The 22,346-nt window shown below is 40.8% G+C and overlaps 2 protein-coding genes across 2 annotated transcripts; one reads left to right on the top strand and one right to left on the bottom strand.

Moving 5' to 3' along the window:
- The first annotated feature begins 1,133 nt into the window (after positions 1–1,133).
- rag1 (recombination activating 1) lies at positions 1,134–5,178 on the top strand. Its single transcript, XM_034686169.1, has 3 exons — positions 1,134–1,476; positions 1,567–2,699; positions 3,431–5,178. Exons 1-3 carry the CDS (start codon positions 1,142–1,144, stop codon positions 5,176–5,178), a joined length of 3,216 nt encoding a protein of 1,071 aa, XP_034542060.1. The 5' UTR covers positions 1,134–1,141.
- Positions 5,179–8,433: 3,255 nt separating this feature from the next.
- rag2 (recombination activating gene 2) lies at positions 8,434–11,859 on the bottom strand. The gene is made up of 2 exons (XM_034686172.1): positions 11,816–11,859; positions 8,434–10,161 (listed from the first exon to the last, which is right to left on the bottom strand). The coding sequence occupies exon 2, from the start codon at positions 10,145–10,147 to the stop codon at positions 8,546–8,548; it is 1,602 nt and encodes a 533-aa protein (XP_034542063.1). The 5' UTR covers positions 10,148–10,161; positions 11,816–11,859; the 3' UTR covers positions 8,434–8,545.
- Positions 11,860–22,346: the final 10,487 nt, after the last annotated feature.

Here is a 22,346-nt window from a genome sequence, read left to right as displayed (position 1 = left end):
CATGCTGTGACAGACTAAAACATTACTGTATATGTGGTGTGAAAGGCCTGGCTCCAGGGCTTCCCTTGTGCACCCATGTGGAGAGACCCCCCCAAGGGGATTTGACGCCAGCTGAGACTGAAAAACAAGGTAAGAGCCCAGCTGATACACAGGCACCCAGGCTCAGCTGTTTGTCTTAAAGGAGAGTTCAGTATGTGAAGTACACTGAGGGCTAGAAAAAGACGGAGACTGCCAGATTCAAGGCTCGAAGCAAGAAAATGTAGTGAGAACACTGAAAGATGGATAGAAGAGGGAAGCTGGAGTGTGTGCCCTATGGGTCTGCAATGGTAAGATTGTTTGCTTTATTGTCTGGACTGGTAATGGAACCGAGATAGAACAGGAGGAGATGAAATAAGGTCTGTCACAGCAGCTGTATCATTGATCTTACCTTTGCCATATCACAGCAGCACTTGGCTGCTGAAATATGACAACTAAATTGAACTATTTTCTGTTTTGAATAATTCTTCTAGATCTTTATTCAATATGATGCCTTCTTGTTTTCTTTTGCCTCCTGTTCGGTCAATATCTATGTATTATGAAATACATTTACCATGTCTCAGATTTTTTCTCTCTGCATTTAAAATGCCAGTCGGAGGCTCCTGGGGGCTCCAATTCTCTCTCCAGCCAAGAAAATGACTAATATAAATGATTGACAGCCTTGCAGGGATAAGGTTGCCCATTTAGCAAACTTGCTGTGTCAAAGGAAAAAAAAGTCACAATGGCTCCCTGAGCGATGGGATTGGAGATGAGAGAAACGAAGATTTTTGGTGCTGTATCGATCCCCGCAGTACTTGTCTCATGCATTTTACACAAGTTCTAAATGCCACTTTTGGTATAATATAGCGCTTTAGTTCAGGCATTGCTACTCCCTGTTCAGTGGGATTTCAGAGTACCTGGTGCATAAACTCATCAGGAATCAAGTAAAGCTGTTAGATTATATCACAGGCTCAGTGCTATGACAACATCCGAGGCTCTTGTTCTTCTCTGTTGATCCACTAAAAGGCCCGTCATGGACAGCAGGAATGATTTTCATGCTATTGTCATTCATCAAACTAAACTCCCCTCTCCTCTCCTTTTTAGAGTCCAAGGTCTGAATCACGTCATGGCTGAGGCAAGCCTGGAAACAAATGGCCCCCGATCCTCCATGCCGGCTGAGCTCCATCACCCCTACTCAATGTATTCTCAGTGGAAACTCAAACTGTTTAGGGTGAGGTCCATGGAGAAAGCCCCTCTGCCCGGAGAGACACAACCTGAGAAAGGAGGCTTGTTAGGGATCTCACCTCCTGCAGCTCCAGATATAGAGTTAGATAATGGTGTGAGTCCAGGGAGTGTCATGAAATTGTGCTTAGGCGGAAAAAGCAAGGAAAACGTGGAAGGCTCAGGCCAGAGGGTGGATATGAAGTTACAGGAAATGGACACCCATATGAACCACCTCAGGTGATCAAATGTTTTTATACATAAACAACTACTATTATCTCTAGTGTTTGCATTCATAAAATTAATTTGTGTTAATTTATTTCAATAAAGGTGCTTGTGTCGTCTCTGTGGAATGACTCTGAGGAAAGTCAAAGGACCAGTACATGAAGTCCATGGGGATCTGGATTCAGTCAGCAAAGGTGCTCTGCGTAAAATGGGCTGCAAGTTTTCAAGCTGGTCAGAGGTGATCCTCAAAGTCTTCAAAGTGGATGTGACAGAGGACACAGAGTCTGCCCACCCTCTTTCTTTCTGCCATCGCTGCTGGATGGTCGCTATTCGTGGAGGGGGTGTCTGCAGCTTATCCAGAACGACAGTCCCAGAGTGGAGACCTCACTCTTCCCACTGCCACCTTTGCTTCCCCAGAAAACCATCACTACAGCGGACCAGGAGGAAGAGGCGAAAAATCATCCCCAGGGCCCAGAGCCTTGCAAAAAGAACAAGGTGGGATCATGGAGACATTATTAACATTGGTGAGAGAAGAGCTCTGAGACTGTTTGGGAAGTGTCAACAGGGTCCAGTGCTTAAGGGCTGGAGGAGACCCAGCATCCAGAGAGAGAAATGGGTGAAGAATATCACCCATTGCCAGAACGAGCACCTCAGCACCAAGCTGATCTCTGAGAACCTCCCTGCGGACTTCCTCTTTTCTTTCACCTGTGCAGTGTGTGATCACCTGCTCTCTGATCCCATTCAGTCTCCCTGTGGGCACCTCTTCTGCCGGAGCTGTATTGTAAAGTACAGCTACGTTCTGGGACCTCATTGCCCAGCCTGCAACTCACCCTGTGCTCCCAATGATCTCATAACGCCTGCCAAATCCTTCCTATCAGCCCTACTTTCTCTCCCTCTGCTCTGCCCTGACAGTGGCTGTGCGAAGCAAGTTAGCCTGGACTCATTCAAAGCTCACCGTCTGAGCCATGAAGTGAATGAGCAGGATGCAAACCAGCAGTCGTCAGAACTTGACAACTACCTGCTGACCAACAAAGGGGGGAGACCCCGTCAGCACTTGCTCTTGCTAACGCGTCGTGCCCAGAAGCATCGGCTGAGGGAGCTGAAGAACCAAGTGAGAGTGTTCGCAGACAAAGAGGAAGGTGGAGACCTCAAGTCTGTGTGTCAGACTCTGTTCCTGCTTGCACTGAGATCTGTGAATGAACACCGCCAGGCTGATGAGCTAGAGGCCACAATGCAAGGTAAGAGGTTATTATATGGCTTTTTAGCCTTCATAATAGAGAGGACAGCTCACAGAACACATTCAGTTGTAAGGCTCAATATTTGGGTGATCAAAGACACTTTTCCGTGTGATTTTTAATGGAAAGCATTTCATTATTGTCATTATTACACGCCCAGCCCATCCTCGATTCTCTCCCTCCCTCAGTTGCCTGCCTGCCTGTCACTCCCTCAGTCTCACACTCCCTTTAATGCACAATAACAACTCTTGTGAAGGGGCTGTTAGAATCAAAACAACACCAACAGCTCTTGTATCTGCAAATTACACAGACAGCACCACCATCCTCTCTTGGGAATAGAAGCCAGCTGGTGTCTGTTTTCATCTGCAGCCAATACATCACTTTTGCCAGTTTCAGTGATTCACCCTCTGTCCCCTTATAACATTTGGAAATTAGGAACTATTGGATTTTGTAATCACAGGTTTGTGGGCTTTTGACAATGATACATTCACATTTGGGTGTTACATTTGCGTTTCTCACTGTTTCATAGTACAAATGACTCCAAATGCAGGATATCAAATGAGGAAATTTGAGATATGGCAGTTCTTTTAAGCATAAATCGAAATGGGATTCCGCAGTTTGGTGTTAAATAATTCTCTTCAAGTCGCAGTCCTTTCTTCTCCCCACACTCTTTCAAACTTTGCCTCTCACTGTCTCTGTGAAAACTCTCATCCTATTTTTCTCTCTCCGTGCAGGCAGAGGCTTTGGGTTGCATCCTGCTGTGTGCTTGGCCATCCGGGTCAACACTTTTCTAAGCTGCAGCCAGTATCATAAGATGTACAGGACGGTCAAAGCCACCAGCGGCCGCCAGGTCTTTCAGCCCTTGCATACTCTGCGAGCCATGGAAAAGGAGCTGCTCCCTGGGTTTCACCAGTTTGAATGGCAACCAGCTCTCAAAAATGTGTCTACTTCTTGCAATGTGGGCATTATTAATGGGCTCTCTGGATGGGCCTCGTCTGTGGATGACTCCCCGGCTGACACCATCACTCGGCGGTTCCGCTATGATGTGGCACTGGTGTCAGCCTTAAAGGATCTGGAGGAGGACATCATGGAGGGGCTGAGAGAGAGTGGGCTGGAAGATAGTGCTTGTACTTCAGGCTTCAGTGTCATGATCAAGGAATCCTGTGACGGCATGGGCGATGTCAGCGAGAAGCATGGCGGAGGACCGGTTGTTCCTGAGAAGGCTGTGCGTTTTTCTTTCACGGTTATGTCTGTCTCTGTAAGGGCAGACAATAAGGAGAAAGACATTACCATTTTCACCGAGCCAAAGCCAAACTCAGAGCTGTCCTGTAAACCCCTCTGCCTGACATTTGTGGATGAGTCAGACCATGAGACACTCACAGCAGTCCTAAGCCCTATAGTTACAGAGCGTAAAGCGATGAAGGAAAGCAGACTAATCCTGTCCATAGGTGGACTGCCTCGCTCCTTCCGCTTCCACTTCAGAGGCACGGGGTATGATGAGAAGATGGTACGTGAGATGGAGGGTCTGGAGGCTTCAGGGTCCACCTACATCTGCACTCTATGTGACTCCACTCGTGCAGATGCCTCTAAAAATATGGTGCTGCACTCTGTCACCCGCAGTCACGACGAGAACCTAGAACGCTATGAAATTTGGCGAACCAACCCCTATTCTGAGTCTGTGGACGAGCTGAGAGAAAGAGTAAAAGGAGTCTCTGCCAAGCCCTTCATGGAGACTCATCCAACCATTGATGCTCTACATTGTGACATTGGTAATGCCACTGAGTTCTATAAAATCTTCCAGGACGAGATCGGAGAGGTGTACCAAAAGGTCAACCCTAGCCGTGAGGAACGTCGCAGCTGGAGGGCAGCCTTAGACAAGCAGCTGAGGAAGAAGATGAAGGTCAAACCGGTGATGAGGATGAATGGCAACTATGCCCGCAAGCTGATGACCATGGAGGCTGTGGAGGTGGTGTGTGAGTTGGTGCCCTCGGAGGAGAGGAGGGAGGCACTGAGGGAGCTCATGAGACTGTACATCCAGATGAAGCCTGTTTGGCGTGCCACCTGCCCAGCCAAGGAGTGCCCTGATCAGCTGTGCCGCTACAGCTTCAACTCCCAGCGCTTCGCAGACCTCCTCTCCACCACCTTCAAGTACAGGTACAACGGAAAGATAACCAATTATCTGCACAAGACCCTGGCCCATGTGCCTGAAATCATAGAGAGAGATGGATCCATTGGGGCCTGGGCCAGCGAGGGGAATGAATCAGCCAACAAACTTTTCAGGCGCTTCCGGAAGATGAATGCACGTCAGTCAAAGGCCTTTGAACTGGAGGATGTGCTGAAACATCACTGGCTCTACACCTCAAAGTACCTGCAGAAGTTTATGGAAGCCCACAAAGACTCTTCCAAAGCTTTTCAAGCTACCATTGACCCGGTGGAGAGCCAAGACAATGAGTACATGTCGCTGGAAATGACTGATTTTTAAATGGCCTTTCAGATGTAAAACTCAAGTTTTAGAGTTGTGTTATTGTTTTTATTCTTGTATGATATTGACTTGTCTCTATTAACCAATGGCCTTGGTTAACAATTCTCAATTTACTTTTTTTTTTACCTATTGATTGTTAAAAACATGAAGCAAAAATGGAGCCTATGTTTGGCTGCAAGTCATGGAATAAATGGAAAAAATTGATTAGAAAATGTTTTTCCAACACCATGGTTTCAGAGGGTAGTATTCTTGTTTTTAACCTTTACTTGCAATGTACTTTTACTCTGCCCAGTTGCAGAATTGTGCCTTAAATGTACATTTGTCTTGTTAGCTGTTAAATACAGTGCAGATGAGACGGCAGAGGAATAAAGAGGTAACGCACCGCATCCTTTTCCTTTGCTCTTAGCGGGGAGTTCTTTTTTTTTTTATCTTCGCTGTCTGTGAAATATGGCACAGTTTATTGTATTGCAAGGGTATGACACATTTATGAATTTATATAGAGAAGGTATTTATGGAAACAGATGAAAGAGCTGTAAGTCATGGAGGAAAATTGTGTTAAAAAGACCACATTTGTGGCCCACTGTATTAATATATCATTTTGAGCTGAAGCAAAATGCAATCACAGAGACCCAAATGTTCTTTGTTTCATGAGTGCCCTCTGAAAAAGATTACTTTAGTGCTTTATCTTTGGATCCCTGAGGGCCAAAATAGATGCCAGGTCACTTTGAACCAATTTTATCTCTTTTAGGTTTTGCACAGTGGAATAGATGATACTTATTCAACTTCTTCACATAAAACCAAGCATACACTGACCTTTTTGTTGATATCATAAAATACAGTACGGCCCATTATGGAGCTTAATGCCCCATGGACTCTCCAGAAAGCAGGGATTTTTCTGAAGTCCTGTATATAACCTGGCTCTTTCTCTCCTGCTGATATTTCTTCATTGGCTCGGCTGACAGAGAAGAGGGATGGGAAGGAGCCAGAAAGACCTCGTGTAAACTGATTTCTTGGCAACTTTATTTGTTTGATTGATTGATTATTTTTCTCTTTCTGCCCCCACAATTTTCATTTGTGACAGGCAATTTTGTTTTCTTATTTCACTGAATGTTAGATGTCGTTGAAGTTTAACCACTCGACAGCTGTGAAATATTCACATTTCATTCCGTAGTTGTCACAGTCCTACAATAATATCATGTTTTAGAGTGCATTACATTGCAACTTGTCCCATATTCATGCTACTATAATGAATTGCATATCCAAAGTAATGGATGATGGATGATTCGCAGCAGTTTACTTTTCACCATGAAATTCCATATTTTTGTCATTTAAACTGTTTACTAGGCTTGCAGGAAACTTTCAGTGGTGATTTATTTTTCATGCAGTGTTACACTTATTTTTTTTAACTTACCTTCCATTTGATTTCATATCTTAATGAGTCTGTACTGTTTGTTTTTCTGTCTATCAAAGAATAAACAACATAAATATCTAATTTGATCTTCTGTTGTATTTTCATTAATCCCTTCATATTGTGTTTCAAAAGTGCATTACAATTTCAGCAATCAGGTACATTTAGCCCTGGAACAAAACACTCACATCTGCCTTATTTAGCACAAATGATTATGAAAGCCCTTAAGACAACAACCATTCAGATATTTAAGTTCATTCTTTCGTTTCAATTTCATTATTTGTCTTAAAAACATCTTAATTAAAAAATAAAAGAAATTTTTTGATTTTCCTTGATTACATTGTCTAAACAATTTGGCCCAGATGAAGAAATCCTAATTTAATGCAAGTCTTTGTTTTAGCTGTTGTTATTGGTTTAATAGGAAATTCGACAAAGTAATAAGCATGAAAAATCTATCTAGAAACATAAATAGTCCGAATGATGTTATTAAGGTAGGAGATATTCAAAGTGACATCATATAGTGATATTTCTAAAAAAAAATCATGATATTGTTTCATATATTTGACAACAAATGAGCAATAACAGATGTGAGACAGAATTTGTTTGTATACATTTAATCAAGTAGAGATAAAAATTGAGGCACTCTTGATTCATTATTATCATCATTACTTACAGATACTTATATAGATACAACAGATACTTACAGACACTACAGATACTTATCATTAAGTATGTGTAGAAACTAACTGTGGAAAATTAAGGTGGCTCTGAAGTCAACAACAAAAACAAAAACCAAATCTCAACAAATACTTCTGTCTTTTTGTTAAGATTTGTTTTTGTTCCATCTGTGGTAATTGTGGTCTTTTCCCCTGTGTTTCATGTCTTGTGTTCTTATTCCTTGTTAATGTATTTATTTTCTCTAGTGTTCCTTAGTGATCCTTGTGTGTGTTCCTTTTCTATCGTGTTACCTGTGTTATTTTGTAGTTATTGCTCCCTCTGTGTCCGGTTTAATTTTACTTCTTGTGTTTGTCGGTTTTCCCTCCACTTTTGATAGTGAGAGTGTTTCCACCTGTGTCTCATTTGTCTCACCTGTGTCTGATTACCCTGTGAGTATATAGTCTCTGTGTTTCCTCCCTGCTGGGCGTATTCATTGTAATGTGTTGTCAAGTCTACTCCTGTGATTCCTGTGTCCCCAGTGGTTTTTTTATTTTATGGATATTGAGTTAAGTAAGTTCTTGTTTATTACTTTTGTTCATTAAACCATTAGTGACCATTTCTTGACAAAAAAAATATCTTGCCAAACAAATTTAATGGAACACACAAAGCTATGATACAAAACTCAGGAATATTTCATGAAATACAGAAATGTTTTCACACCTTATTTTTATTTTAGCATTTTGTGGATTTTTTGTACTATATAATGTAAATGTTTTTGCGTTTAATTAAATGTTTCTAGCTTTCAGTGTTTTCTTTGTGTTAATTATTGTTTGTGCAATTGACCTTCAGGGCCACTGTAAAGACTAACACAAGATGCAAAATCGAAAATATCATTGAATATTTAAACTGTTAATACATTTTTACTTATAGCGCTTTTTAGAAAACTCAAAGACACTTCACAAATAGCACACAATAAAAGACACACTAAAAGAAACAAAATAGAAACACAGTGGATATAAAAACATTAACAGTTAAAAGCATTTCTGAAGAGGTGTGTTTTGTTGATAAAAGATGTGTTTAAAAAGTTACATATTTTTTTAAATACAATGTTATAAAGCTCATGAAAATATACAGCTGTCACTAATGGAATAACAGGATGAAGTTTTATTATTATTTTTTATTAAGCTTTTTCATTTTTCATCCTTTTATTTTCTAAGTTACACAAGTGATGCTCATCATTGACACATTATACATCTTTCTTAACACTGAGCATGCAAACAAATCATTGTCATTGAACTGGATTCAGTCAAAGAGCCTTCTGAAAAAGCTTTTCTTTGCCGGGGACATCTTGATTGTTGGAGGAGTCTTCCTGTCCTTAACCTTCAGGGGGGTCCGCTTCAGAGGAGTTATCTGTCGCGGTGGGGTCATTTCCTGGTAGGGCAGACCTCCATGATCCAGACAGAAGTACTTCTTGCTGCCTTGAGAGAGCTTGAGCAGCAGGGTTTCTGACAGCTCCATGCACTGAGCGTGAACCCAGTGTCCCCCCTCCCCTTTGGAGCAGAAGATCATTGCCGGCCTGTGGAGCTCAGTGGAGTAGTACGGCTCCCATGTGTTGGGATCCAAATGGCATTCAAGACTGCATTTGATCCAGTAGCCTGTTTGTGATTCGTCCTCCTCATCACCCTCATTGTAGGTATATTCTTCCCCGTCACTGCTGTCTTCCAGCTCATGAGGCTCACGACCAAAGTAGAGCTCCTCAGAGTCTTCCAAAGGAGGAGAGTCATCGTATTCTGTCGACTCTTGGCTACATCCCTGCATTCCTTCTTCGTCTTTGCCGTCTCCCTCCGTCTGGAAGCTCACATGATAGAAGTAATGCATATCTGGCTGTGATGGCCTTCCCTCTGTAGGTACAGCAAACAGGATGTTTCCTTCCCCAGCACTGCCACCAAACCAAGTGCGACTTTGGACAACATCTTGGGTCCACTTAGGTGGCTCCAAGGGCTCTATGTGAATCCCCTTTTCATCCAGAATCACCATGCTGCATTCCATCCTCTTCTGAGAGTCAGACTTATACCCACCTAAGATGATGTATCTATGAGAGGGACCAGTGCGGGTCATTATGGCACTAGAGATGGATATGCCTGTGTGTAGAGTCTCACAGGAGAGCAGTGGGCTGCCCTGTAGGAGTTCAACACGCAGGCGGAAAAGTCGTGGGGGGCGGGAATCAGATGTAATGGAGTGACCACCGAGGAAGTAGATACAGTCTTCTCGTGCTAAAGCCAAATGAAAGGACTGTCCATCACTGAGCTCAGGTAAGGAATGAGCAGAGGAGCAACCAAACTCCAAGTCAAACAGGAACACCTGAGGAGGACAGTCAACAACGCTGTTCCAGCTCTCCGAGGTGCGCTCTCCTGTAGGCATGTTGGATCTACCACCAAAAACTACACAAGCTGTCTTCCCGTTGCTTTGAACCATGCTCATTGTGTGACCATATCGGGCCCCTGGCAACTCTCCCACCATTTCTTTCTCTTTGCAGCACAGGGTCAGCTTACGATTGCAGCCACGGCTATCCATGGTTAGCAAGTACAGGCTGGAGGAGATCTCGTTATTTGGTGTGCGTCCCCCATGGATGAGGTAGCTCTCAGGGAGCCCATCGTAGGGGTCAAGGCGACAGACAGCTGGACAACGCAGTGGAGGCAGGTAACAGGATTCATTGGAGAAGGAGATGGCCCTCAGCTTCATCTCACCATTTTTAAGTCGAATCCCAAACACCCCCGTTGGACATGAGCGCTTGGGCCAACCCTTCTGGCCAAACAGAAGAACTTCCCTGTCCAGCTGCAGCAGAGAGCAGCCAGGCTGAAGGAGGCCGGCACAGTTCACTGGAGTTACTGGTTGCAGGGTCATTCTCCTGTAAGTGTCTGTGTGAAAAACACAACACAAAAACACATGTCAGCCAGCTGTTAGTTGTTTTCATTGAAGGGTTTTAAACTTTGACTTCCTGTTTATTGAAGAAACACCTGGGGGATCATGTTTTTAATAATAATAAGCTATAATGGACACCAAGGGCCTGATCTACTAAGATCCCTAATAACGAGTGCTAAATTGCGTGTGCAAACAAAACAATTGCACGTGCTATTTATGTCATCATTGTTCACTTTTATATACCTCTTTATCAACTCATACATTATTTGTATGATCATTACCATCATTATCATCTTTATCATCATCATAATCTTGGTCTACACTAATGTCATCAATATTTTTCTCATAATTGTAATTATTACCCTGATCTTTATTACCATTGTTTTATCATTCATTTCATCATCAACTCATACTATTTGTATCATCATCATCATCATCATCATCATCATCAACATCAACATCTTACTCATTATTTCTATCATTATCAAGGACTTCATATAATAATCATTTTATTGTTGACTTTACTACAAAGTAATTGTCGCTTCAACATCATCATCGTCATAATCATCATCATCATCATACTCTATCATCATCATCATCATCATCATCATCATCATCATGATACTCTTTATCATCTACATCATGATCCTCATCCATGTTATCATCATCATCATCATCATCATCATCATCAACATCTTACTCATTATTTCTATCATTATCATGGACTTCATATAATAATCCTTTTATTGTTGACTTTACTACAATGTAATTGTCGCTTCATCATCATCATCATCATCATCATCATCATCTTCACCTTCATCATCATACTCTTTATCATCTACATCATCATGATCCTCATCCATGTTATTATCATCATCTGTATTGACACTAACAGCCGAAGTATTTGGATTAAGTTGCCCAAGATAAAGGTTTTTTGTATTTACAAGACTTGTTGCTAAAGTTTAACCTGTCAGGTATGAATAGGAAAAAAATGAGGCCACCTTATTGACACACCATCCAATAGATTAACCCTCTTTCACTAAATACTGTCAGTTCTAGCTATTCATTTTCTGCTTCCCTTTTTGGCCACACTAAACAGCATTGGACTTTTGTTACATATCAGCAACAACACCTATGAAAGCACAAATATGTCCAGATGAATAACCTCTCTATGGGGCCCCTGTGTTGCTTTCAACCACCAACAAAACCATATACTCAAACTCTCTACCTTTGAATCAGAACCTTGAAAGATGTACTTTAACGGAGACAGAAACAAGCACTATTTCAGAAGCTGCTTCATTGAATCACTTACTGGAAATGTTTACATGGTGAAAGTACTCAGCATGACGTTCCTGGAAACAGTCTACAATTTCTGGTGCTGTGTATTGTTGGACTTTGGAAAGCACAGAGTTGACTTCCTGCATTGTGTAATACTTAGAAGGATTTTAGTGTCACAACTAGTTGAATCCAAACTGTTTATTGATGATATTTCTCATTGAATGAATTCTTCTAGAATAACTTTAGAGTCTGTCTGACTGACTTGCTTATCAATTAAATTATTCATCATTAATTGGTACAGTAACATTACATCAGTTAAAAACAACTCTTAATTCCCTCTTTGCATTAAATCAGAAATTTAAGTTTCCTTACCTTTTGGCCTTGGCCGGGATGATTTGAGTTTACTTTAGTGTGAGTCCTCTCACTCTAACAATTGTAAGAGCAACCTAAATCGCTCCTTATGTAGACAAACTTTGACAAAGGCAGACGCTGACACAATTTGTGAAGCTTCGTTGACTCACAAACACTTCCAGATCTTGAGGTTAACAGTCTGTGACTGCTGCTCAGTGGCAGGTGTGCTGCCTGAATGCATTTAGTGACTCGCTTTGTTGATATCACTGACTCTATCAGATGTACCAAAGACAGGCTCTTTGAGAGTTTGTTTGTTAGACAATACTAACCTCTGTAATACTCAACAAAATTAAAAATGTGTAGGTGTTATATATATCTGTTTTTTTCCCAGTACTTTAAATATTGATATACAAACATAAGGGAGTTAAAATATTCTTTAAAGATTTCTTCAAAATCTCTGAATGTTAAAATTGTATCATGCACTGTTGAACATGAAACTCACAGATTTATTGTGATTTTGAGAAACTTGAGAAACATTGTTTTTGCAGTGTTGCACTTCATTCCAGTAGTGAACTCCTCCTACCAGTACTTCAGAAAGACTCAGCCTTTCAAGTGTTTGTGGAAACAGTGCTGTAAAAATCTGACCTGATTATCACAGTACACCAGATAATAACCATTGTGAAAAATGCATGACATATGGGGAGTTAGTCTCACATAATACATTTCACTCTTAACCTCTCACCTCTTTCAAATGTGCATGAAGCACATGTTCATGAAAGGAAAAACCATTGATTAATTGTTAGCAAAAAGGTCCAAAAAGACTGATAAACCAGATTTTAAAGGACAACACTAAAGTACTTGCATGGAAAAATGCTATCTTTTTATAACTTTGATCCTAATGTATTTCTACATTGCTGCAGATGCAAACAAGCACACTGTAAAAATTAAAACTTAAAATTGTTGGCCTGAAAATGATTTTTTGGTTAAGTAAACAAGAAATGTTCCATTTTGTAGCAAACTATATCAAAGAAGTAATCTCAACTTCCTGTATTAATCTAACTCATTTCATAAGTTAGGTTGGCAAAACTTGAAATTATGAGTTTGAGGCTCGGCTAAATTATTTGAGTATGCTTCAGGCAAAGAAACGGGTCTGCAACTCAAATCTACAGGGGTCTTCCACACTTTCAATTTCCCACACGTGGCCCCATCTCTCCTGTCCTGTGTGGATTTTAATGTCCTAAAGGTGAGTGCTTGTTTGAGTATTGTATTGGAACTCTAGCTAAAAGTGCAGTAACATGCAGTAACAAAGGTACATTTTCTGAACAAAAAATAATAATTTGGCACAACTTTCACTTCTTAGTATGTATAACTCAAAATTTGAAGTTTTTATGCATATGAAAGGGACATTTTCTGAACAGAAAATAATAAGTTGGCACAACTTTCACTTCTTAGTATGTAGAACTAAAAACTTTAATTTACACTACATATGAATGATAAGTTATCTCAACAAAAACTAATCAGTTGACTCAAAAGTAAGATTTCAAGTTAGTCTCAAAACTCAAAAATCTAGTGCAGACAGTTGCCTTGAAATTTGGAGTTTTCACACCTTTTTTGTTTTAACAGTGCAGTTTATCACATTTAGTTTCAACATAACTTTCAAAAGTTTTCATAAAGCTCATAGATAGAGCTGGGTCAGGCTTGGACGAGCTCTTTGCTACACTACTATAGGCTTAGACTGCTGGGGGAAATGGCACACTGCCCCCCATCACTTAATTTAACTCTTCCTGTCCCATTAAAGTACTAACCATAGACCTTTCTGGAGTCCCTGAGCTCTATTGTCTTGTACATTCCTCTGAATCTCTGCTGTAGATGTCCTGCTGCTGTGGACGTTCCAGACTCCAGCTGCTACGGACGTGTTGGACTCCAGCGGCAACAGCTACTACTACTACTACTACTACTGTCTCATCACTACCATCTCTCTCTCTCTCTCTCTCTCTCTCTCTCTCTCTCTCTCTCTCTCTTCATCCCCTCTATCCCTCTTTCCAACCCCAAGTCGGTCTAGGCAGATGGCTGTCTAACATGAGTCTGGTTTGGCTCGAGGTTTCTGCCTTTTAAAGGGACATTTTCCCTTGCCGTAACTTGCTAAATACTGCAAAGTCCTACTCATGGTGGATTAAGATGAGATAAGACTGAGTCCTGTCAATAGAGGGGACTGTCTTGATGTTGAGTCTTTGTTAATAATTCAACATAGAGTATAATCTGGACCTGTTACATTTGATTTGTAAAAGCGTCTTGAGGTAAGGTTTGTTGTGATTTGGTGCTAATGATTTAATAAATAATAAATAACAACTGATTGATTGATTGATTGTTGATTGATTGAAAACTGAAATCCCTAAATCTTTAAAATGTATTTACTTCATTTAAATCAAAACAGTTTCATCTTGATGGCAAACCATTTCCTTAACAGGTGAATTTGGAAGTAATTAATTCCAAAGAAGAGCCTGCAATTCACACAATGTTTCTTTTTGGTGAAATTTTTCATCTGATCTTACCAAGCTGTCTTTTAAATCAGGGAGCATTAAAATTCATCCTTTGTTTGTATTAATACGATGATTGAGACCACTTCAAGTTTAAAAAAATAACCATTTATTCGAGGCCTGCTCCATGATAGTGTGTCCTCTTAGATATAATGAGATAAGTTTGCTGGTTAAATAGGTAAACATGATGTTTCATTCTGCAGCCTAGATTCACTTTTGTAGCTTTGAATACTTTGTTGTCTCCCCTCCACTTAGGTGTGCTTTTTATGGCCCTTATTTTTAGCCCATTGCTGGTATAAAAAAAAAATCCTGTTTGTTTAAACATTGTCAGACCAACCTTTATCCATGCTGAAAAAAACCCATCTACATTTGCACAGATACAGCTATTAGCTGCAGCCTGGCGTACACATGCACACTCCGCTTCAGAGCAGAATGACGCCCTGGCTGTAAGTCATTATTCACACAAACCACAAGGTTTGGTGTACCAGCATATGATGCTGTTTCATGAGGGGAAGGTGAAACTAAAAATCATTCTCCTGCAATGATGAAGACATTCTGTAAGACTAAAAGTCTAAAATCCTCTGTATATTTCCGTATTTTAAAGATTTGACCTACTAAAGGTAAAAGTCGATTTCCTTTTTGAGCACACACACAAACATGCCTAAACACCCAGAGAAAAACAGAGCTGGAAGCAGATGTCTACCAACTCATTAGCATAATGTTTTTGTGCACTGAGCGGCTGAGAGAAAAACTTGAGGAGTGTGCAAAACAAAGGCAAGAAACCACAAGTGCCTGGAAGACCGTTACAGCTTGAATACACAAAACAGCCGAGCACCTGTGTGTCTAAACTGATGCTTACAGGGCTGAGTGGAAGAGAAAGAATTCACTCCTGTTACTGGAGAGGAGATAATGCATGAATTCAGATGTCAGTGGGATATGCAGAGTGTTTTTTCTTGTCTCTTTATTTTTTGAGAAGTTTTTCCATCCGTATGAATTCAGCCTTGGAAAAACAAACCTTTCTAGTCACCTCAAGGCATCCACATAAAGCACTGTTGAAAAGCTCTGCCTGCTATGTAGCCACAGCTGGGATGGTGCAGAGAGTGAGTGGGAGGCACAGCAGCATTGTGTGGCAGACCCCAGGCCATGCAAGGATTTGTACATAATTGATAGAACAAAGTAATTAGAATCTATGGTAGCACCTGTTTCTGTCCCATGTAATGTATCACTACCTGACTGCTGCTGCCCTGCAGCAGGGTTTTGACGGATGACGCAATGACAGCTCTGATGTTCTGACGATCACTGTGCAGTGGTGTTTATCACTATTTAATGCTCCGGTAATTGCTCCCCTTGTGTTGATTGGTACTGAGTGCCAGTGGGGCACTTCCATCTCACTGGTTAATATTGCTGCGGTACAGTGGTGATCATCTGGTTATATGTGACCTGTAATACCATGGTTACGTTTACACAATTAGAATCATTGTTTCACACTGCAACCCTTACTTCACCCTGTCCCTTTTGGGATTGTGTTTTCTCTTACAACTAGCATTATTTTTTGTTATTCTGAGGGAACTCAAGGTCTTGTTTTTTTTAATCAAAGCTGTACCTTTTTTTTCTGCATTAAAGATGCCAAGAATTACTGCTGGAGAGAACATAGAATGGTTGGTGACCACTCGCACATTTTTTGGGATTGCCCAAGGTTGTTTCCTTTTTGGAAAGGGGTAAAGAGTGAGATAGATACATTTCTGGGAATTGATTTACTATTCACCCCAACCAGTTTCTTTTCGATCTAACCCCTGAAGACAAGTACACCAGAGACCAAGAGCACCTGTTACATATACTCTTGATGACTGCTAGGAAAAAGGTGACAATAAAATGGATTTTTTTTTCTTTTTCCTCGCACTGTCATACATTTTCTGTGATGTTGTCAAGGAATGTTCTGTGTTGTGTCTTTTCCATGTTTAATAAAATAATTAAATAAAGTCCCCCCCCCAAAAAAAGATGCCAAGAATTATGTCATAATGTTAAGGGAGACCCATGTAGTGGAATGCCAACAATAGTTATTGACTTAATCGACAGCTTGCCTCAGCTCAATGAAGCACTTAGCATCTTTCAGCTTGTTGTTTTGACTTTCAGACGGCAGCTTCATTTTGGTTCTCTCTCATCTCTGAGGTTTAGCTTATTAGGGGCAAACTAAAAAGTGAAAAGCAGAGATTTTAGTTAAAATATCTGATAAACCACACTTGACCAGCACCAGTCAGACTGTGAAATACCAAGAACTGACAGCAGAAATCAAAACAGAGCCAAAAAAAAAAAACTGAAGAAAATAAGAGTTTCCAGGAATTGAATGGACGTACCAGTAGAGTACATATCAATATATATATTTATGCGTCAGCATGTCAAGTAATGGAATAAAGAATTAACAAAACAGAAGAACTTATACAGCAGTTTATTTAATATATGGATGCCCATTTTATTAATACAGGATATGCATGAGTTAATATTTTTGTTTGTGGAGAAATTACAGAAAATGCATACCATAATGTGGGTATTATAAGCTTTAGGGTACTCATTATGGTATTAAAGGATTCACTGTTGCCTAAGTATTTGGAATAAGCTTGGAAAATATGTAAAAAGCATTACACCATAAGCAATTAGGCTCTACACTAATGCCAAAAAGAACATATGTAAGTTTGAATTACTCATTAGGGCAAGAAAAGTATTTCCAATTAAGTGCAAGTGAAGCTCCATGTTCGTCTGATGTTATAATAGGTACGAGTTTGCTTACATCGTAGCTATATTAACTTTACAGCTTGTTGTGCTGTTAGAAGACCCAATAAATCAATTTATGCAGGTTTGAAAAAACAAAGTTAAAGCTGACTTGCAACTCACTATGGGAGTGTTTCAATAGTACGCCTACTCTTAGGTATCTTTGTAGCTGGAGGCTGATGTGTGGGAAATGGGCAACAAATCCTGATCTCTTACATAATAGTCCTTTTCTTAAATTTTCACTTGTATATGCATCGTAAGCTCACATGCAACCCTTTTACTCTTACTTTTGTGTTAGAAAAGAGGTTGCCAATTACCACAATCTAGGTACAGTTTTTTGCTTCAAGACATATTTGGCAAAGCAAATCGCTTGTTCTTAAGGAGGTTTATAAGAAATAGGTTTGTTCTAACCACAGTGCCTCATCCCTGCTCAAAGTTCCTTTACTCCAAGTCCCTCGTCTCCTTTCATCCTTTTCCATGTTGTTCTTGGATTCCCTGCTGCTCTGAATGTGTTTCTCTTCTGTTGTCCTCTCTCTTTGTAGGTGAGCAGAAAGCTTTGGTTGCCTCGGTGTGTGGCAGGATGCCAGGAGTGCAGTCTGCCTCGCATTCCCTGGCACCACACCAGATACTGGTGGAAACCCTGAGGTGTTTCTGCTGCTCCTTTGAGCTCTCCTGGTCTGCTTCATTCAGCTGTTTTCAGGACAGTGTCACAGTTCATGGGTTGTGACTGTGAGATGATAAAGAGGTAACCTCAAGCCATTATTTTAAGATGATAAATCTGGATCTGCCCTCACCTTACTGGTCCATAACATGACTTCAACCCTGTAACTTAACATGTTACTGTTGGATAAATAGAGATCATGAGATAGAGAGGGAACAGAGCAGGATGTAACAACAGCAGGACAGTTGCATGGCTGGATCTTGCCTGGGGTTCAGGTTAAGGCTAGTTGCTTGTTGGCCCTCGCCTTACCATTGAAGATTGATGGATTTCTCCGAATAAAAAGTGGATGTTTTTTTTGTGGTCTGAGGTCCAACATTTCTGTAGGCTTTGACTCACAAAAAAATAATTCTTATACAGAGCAAAATGGTCAGGAAGCAATTTACAAAATTCCAGTCTGGCACCCTTTGGCAGTTATATATTGATTTATTTCTAATCAATAAAATTATCTTTCAACAGACAACTTTATGCAAAAGCAGCTAATAGTTTGCCCTTAGAAGTAGTGCCTCAACAGCAATTAAATACTTTCTAGTTACAAGTTGGAATGAAAACAATGGAAATCTGTCTGTCTGTCTGTTTGTCTGTCTGTCTGTCTGTCCGTCCGTCTGTCCGTCGTAACTGACTGTTACTACTACTACAACTATTATTATCAGTCATACTCTTGTAATTTTAAATGTAGTTGTTATTTCTAATATCATCATGTCTGATTTCTCAGTCACCCAGGTAATAGAAACTCAAGGCTTGGTTCTGGACTTCTGGACTGTATTTCAACCAATTCCAGAAATGTGATTATAATTATTATATTGTTGCAATCTAATTTGGATTTCCTCCATAAAACAGGAAATCTGTTATTTTGTGTTGATGTGATCATGTCTCCATATCTCAGTCTGTTTGTTTCTCCATCTTTACCCATGTCTCTGTTTCTATTTCTTCCTCCATCCCACTTTATTGCCTAGTCAGGGCAGATAGCTGTCTACCAATGAGTCTGGTTCTGCTTGAAGTTTCTGCCTGTATAAAGAAAGCTTTTCTTTGCCACATGTTGAGTCATATAATATAACAAAGCGTACAGTCCAGATGTGCTAAGACACAATGACATGTTTTTTTTGCTCTGATTTGCACTAATCAATAAAAGTTGATTGATTAATCAAGAAATATACCAAATCACACTGATAATCCTTTTAGAATAACCTGTCTTGTTCTATTACTTCCCTCCTTTACCTCTCTGTCTCTTCCCATGAATCTCTGCAGTCCTTCCTGCTGCAGTGAGTCTCGATTTTCTTAAAGCAGATGGCCCGACTGTTTCAGCGCAGTGGAGTTTACTTCAGATGTGTACACTGAAGCATGAACAGGACCTCAGGCAATGCCAGCTATTGATTTTACCATGATTTTGATTAGAGGGCTCCCTGTTGCAATCGATACCATACATCACTGAACTGCACTCTGAAACTGATGGTCTCAGATAGGATCCCATATTTGGTTTCCAATTAATCAGACTGTTGATGAATTTTAAGATTAGCAGGCAGTTGAGCGAGCACAAGATCCCCCAGCATTAAAAAAACATTTCAGAAAGGCTCTGGACCGTCCGAGTACATTGAACACTGTATGTAACAACTGCATTCAATAACAGAACCTGATCATCATGATTAAATTTTACGGACTGCTACACACTGTACACTGTATGGTCTGAGTATGATGGAAGATATTCCTCTCATAAAGCTTTCCTTTGCTGACTGTCTTATCTCATTGTAATGAATGATGGGGCTGCTGCTTTGACAGAAACAATTGGAAAAAATGCTCCAGCAGTGGGGAGATGTCTGGAGGTCCTGAATGTGCACTAGTTATTATTGACAGAACAAAATAGCAGCTGTTCATCAAGTAAATTACTTGAATTGTTTCAGCGTACTTTATTCTTCAATTGCATGATAAAAATGTTTTACAAGATGAAAAATATACAGAAAAATAACTTTGAACAAACCTGATCAACAGTTCTAAATCAACAACAGACCAAATGGGGTAATGTGGGTATAAATGAAAAAGCCCTGACAAACCCTCAAGTTACTGTTTGTCCAGCACCAAATGCAAAGGTAACATTAGCAGCAAAACATAATGAGGCAGTTAGTAGCCAAGCACAACCACATTCCATCAAAAAGGTGGTGGAGACCAAAAAAGAGCTTAAAATGCAAGTAAAAGTGAAGTTAATATTGGGGCAACATTAACCAGAGTCACAGCTACTTCTGTATTGATTGTCAAGAACATTGTTGCAGACCTTTAAAGTTTTTCCATTTAGTGTTTAAAATCCAATTAGATATGTTTTAAGGGAAGGCCTAATCAGATTCAGCATTACTCTATGGAACCAAATTTGCCACAGCAAAATCTCAAGCTGGTGAGTTCACTATGAGTATGTAGAATATTTCAAATGGATAGTATGAAAGTTTGTACGTGAAATGCCAGTGTATACTAGATTGGCCAGAATTTTGAAGTCGGAGACAGGAAATCACGAGTCATAATGCATTGCGGCCTATAAAACTGCCTTTTTGTTAGCCACCAGCAACAGGCAGTCGGCAAATGTAATAAATATGTTTTATATGTGGTTAAAAGTTAAAAAGTTAAAGCTGACTTATAACTTGTAGCTCTGACTGCATGGAAATACCATGGTGGATGTGTCATGGACACTGCTGGAGCAGCCTGCTCCTACTAGCCCCACCCCCTCTGCTCTCTCCTGCTCACACACACCTGCAACCTGTTGTTAATCACTCCATAGTATTTAAGCCAGTCAGTTCTTTTGCTGGTTGCCTGCCTGCTTGTATCTCAGCCTGCTTTATGTTTTTTGCCTCCTTGGAATTTGACCTCTGCCTGTTAACCTGTTCTTGGATTTGGCCTGCTGACTCTGTACCTCTGCCTGGTTTGACTGCTTTTTGGGTTTAGAACTTTGGAACGGACTGTACACTTCTCTGCCTGCTGTTTATTAAATCACTATCTGCCTTAATTCTGCTCTTGGGTCTTTCCTGAACTGTGACAGGATGAAGTTGTAATAATAATACATTTTATTTATATAGCGCTTTTCAAAAACTCAAAGACACTGACCAATTGTTAAAATCAATACAAGCAAGGAACCAAGCGGCAACCTCCGGTCTCAAACGTTGAAGCCCATGCGGAAGTTATAAACTGCAATACATTGAGAATCGCTTGAGGCTGGTTGCAGAAACACCGAAACCACATAGACATGAATGGGAAAAAGACGATCTTTGCAGCATTAATAAACATGTTTACAGCCTGGTTCAAAAAACGGCTTGGCCCTACAGAGCTAATCTCTCCAACCGCACACACTGTACGGGGGTGAATTTTTTTCTAACGTGACGGTTCAGAAGATATTAAGATTACGAGTTTTTGCCCAAATAAGGACATGACTGACTGGACTCCCGGTCGGGAATACATAGCTGTTGGCTGAGAGGTTCACACTGCGTCACACTCTGCCTGGTTGAGTACCGCATTTCCAATATTGCTGCTGCCGTCGATTGGCTTCAAAATAGCTCTCAGGGCCCTGTCACACCTTGACGATTTAGTCAGCGTATGCTGCAGGTAAAAAAAAGGCGAGCACGCTGGCGTACGTCGCATAAGTCATAGGTAAGTTTTATATACATTTAGAGCACGCTGAAGCATGCTGGTATACGATGAAGTACAGCGAGTACGTCGAAAAGTTTTGTGCATGCACAAAACTTTTCAACTTACTGCAGCGTATGGATCATACGTCCAGCACACACCTGCCATAAGTTGTAGGTAAGTTATGCGGTCGTTGACACACGTTCACACGTAGAGCTGTGTGTCTGCATGTGTGTGTGTGAGTGGGAGAAGCCTTGGAGCCACAGCTACGCTAGACTTATTGTTGTCTGTCTTTTGCCGTGCCATCACACATCAAGCTGATGAATACATGAACCTTTTCTCCGTAGTGACAGAAACCACTGACTGTGGCCCCAGTAGCTACATATGAACAATTAAATTAAATGGTTGCACTTAAAATAGGAACCATTCACTTGCTGTGGCCTGAACGCACACTCTCACACCTTCCTCATGGTCCGCGTGGTCTTGAATTGTATGCCCGCTTGTGCTTAATCAAATGTCTCCGGTGGTATTGCTGCAGGGGCTACTGTCGTGAGGTTTTGGAGTTTTTGTCTCAGACAGACAACTTCTCCTGGCTGTTTTGAGGTTGTTTTAGAGGCTGAATCTGCGCTCTGCTGCCACACTGGATATTGGAATTATAAGCGCCACTTCAGCCAAAGTTTTGAAATTAGGTTCTCCAAGTGAAGTGATCAGAAGTCGGCTAGACTCTCTGAATGAAGGGTTTTCTGATTCCGCAAGCACTCGCATCAGCGGGACGAAATCCTGCAGTATGCGCTCCTTCTGCACCAGTGGTTCAGCTGCACCGTTCACAGACGTGCTCCAAAGCCTCCTTTCCGTAACACTTCAACGTGCTGTCAGCATCCGGATTGCAAGATGCATTGAGTACGGTTTCCAGGTCAGAGATGATGCTCGG

This window comes from Notolabrus celidotus, chromosome 6, assembly GCF_009762535.1.
Source record: "Notolabrus celidotus isolate fNotCel1 chromosome 6, fNotCel1.pri, whole genome shotgun sequence".
In the NCBI taxonomy this organism is placed as follows: domain Eukaryota; kingdom Metazoa; phylum Chordata; class Actinopteri; order Labriformes; family Labridae; genus Notolabrus; species Notolabrus celidotus.
Note: the sequence above shows the minus strand (reverse complement) of the source record. Positions and strands in the feature narration are given on the sequence as shown.

Coding starts and splice junctions, on each gene's coding strand:
- rag1 (XM_034686169.1), top strand. CDS start 1,142: ATGGCTGAGGCAAGCCTGGAAACAAATGGCCCCCGATCCTCCATGCCG. Junction 1,477..1,566: donor ACCCATATGAACCACCTCAG/GTGATCAAATGT, acceptor ATTTCAATAAAG/GTGCTTGTGTCGTCTCTGTG. Junction 2,700..3,430: donor GCTAGAGGCCACAATGCAAG/GTAAGAGGTTAT, acceptor CTCTCCGTGCAG/GCAGAGGCTTTGGGTTGCAT.
- rag2 (XM_034686172.1), bottom strand. CDS start 10,147: ATGACCCTGCAACCAGTAACTCCAGTGAACTGTGCCGGCCTCCTTCAG.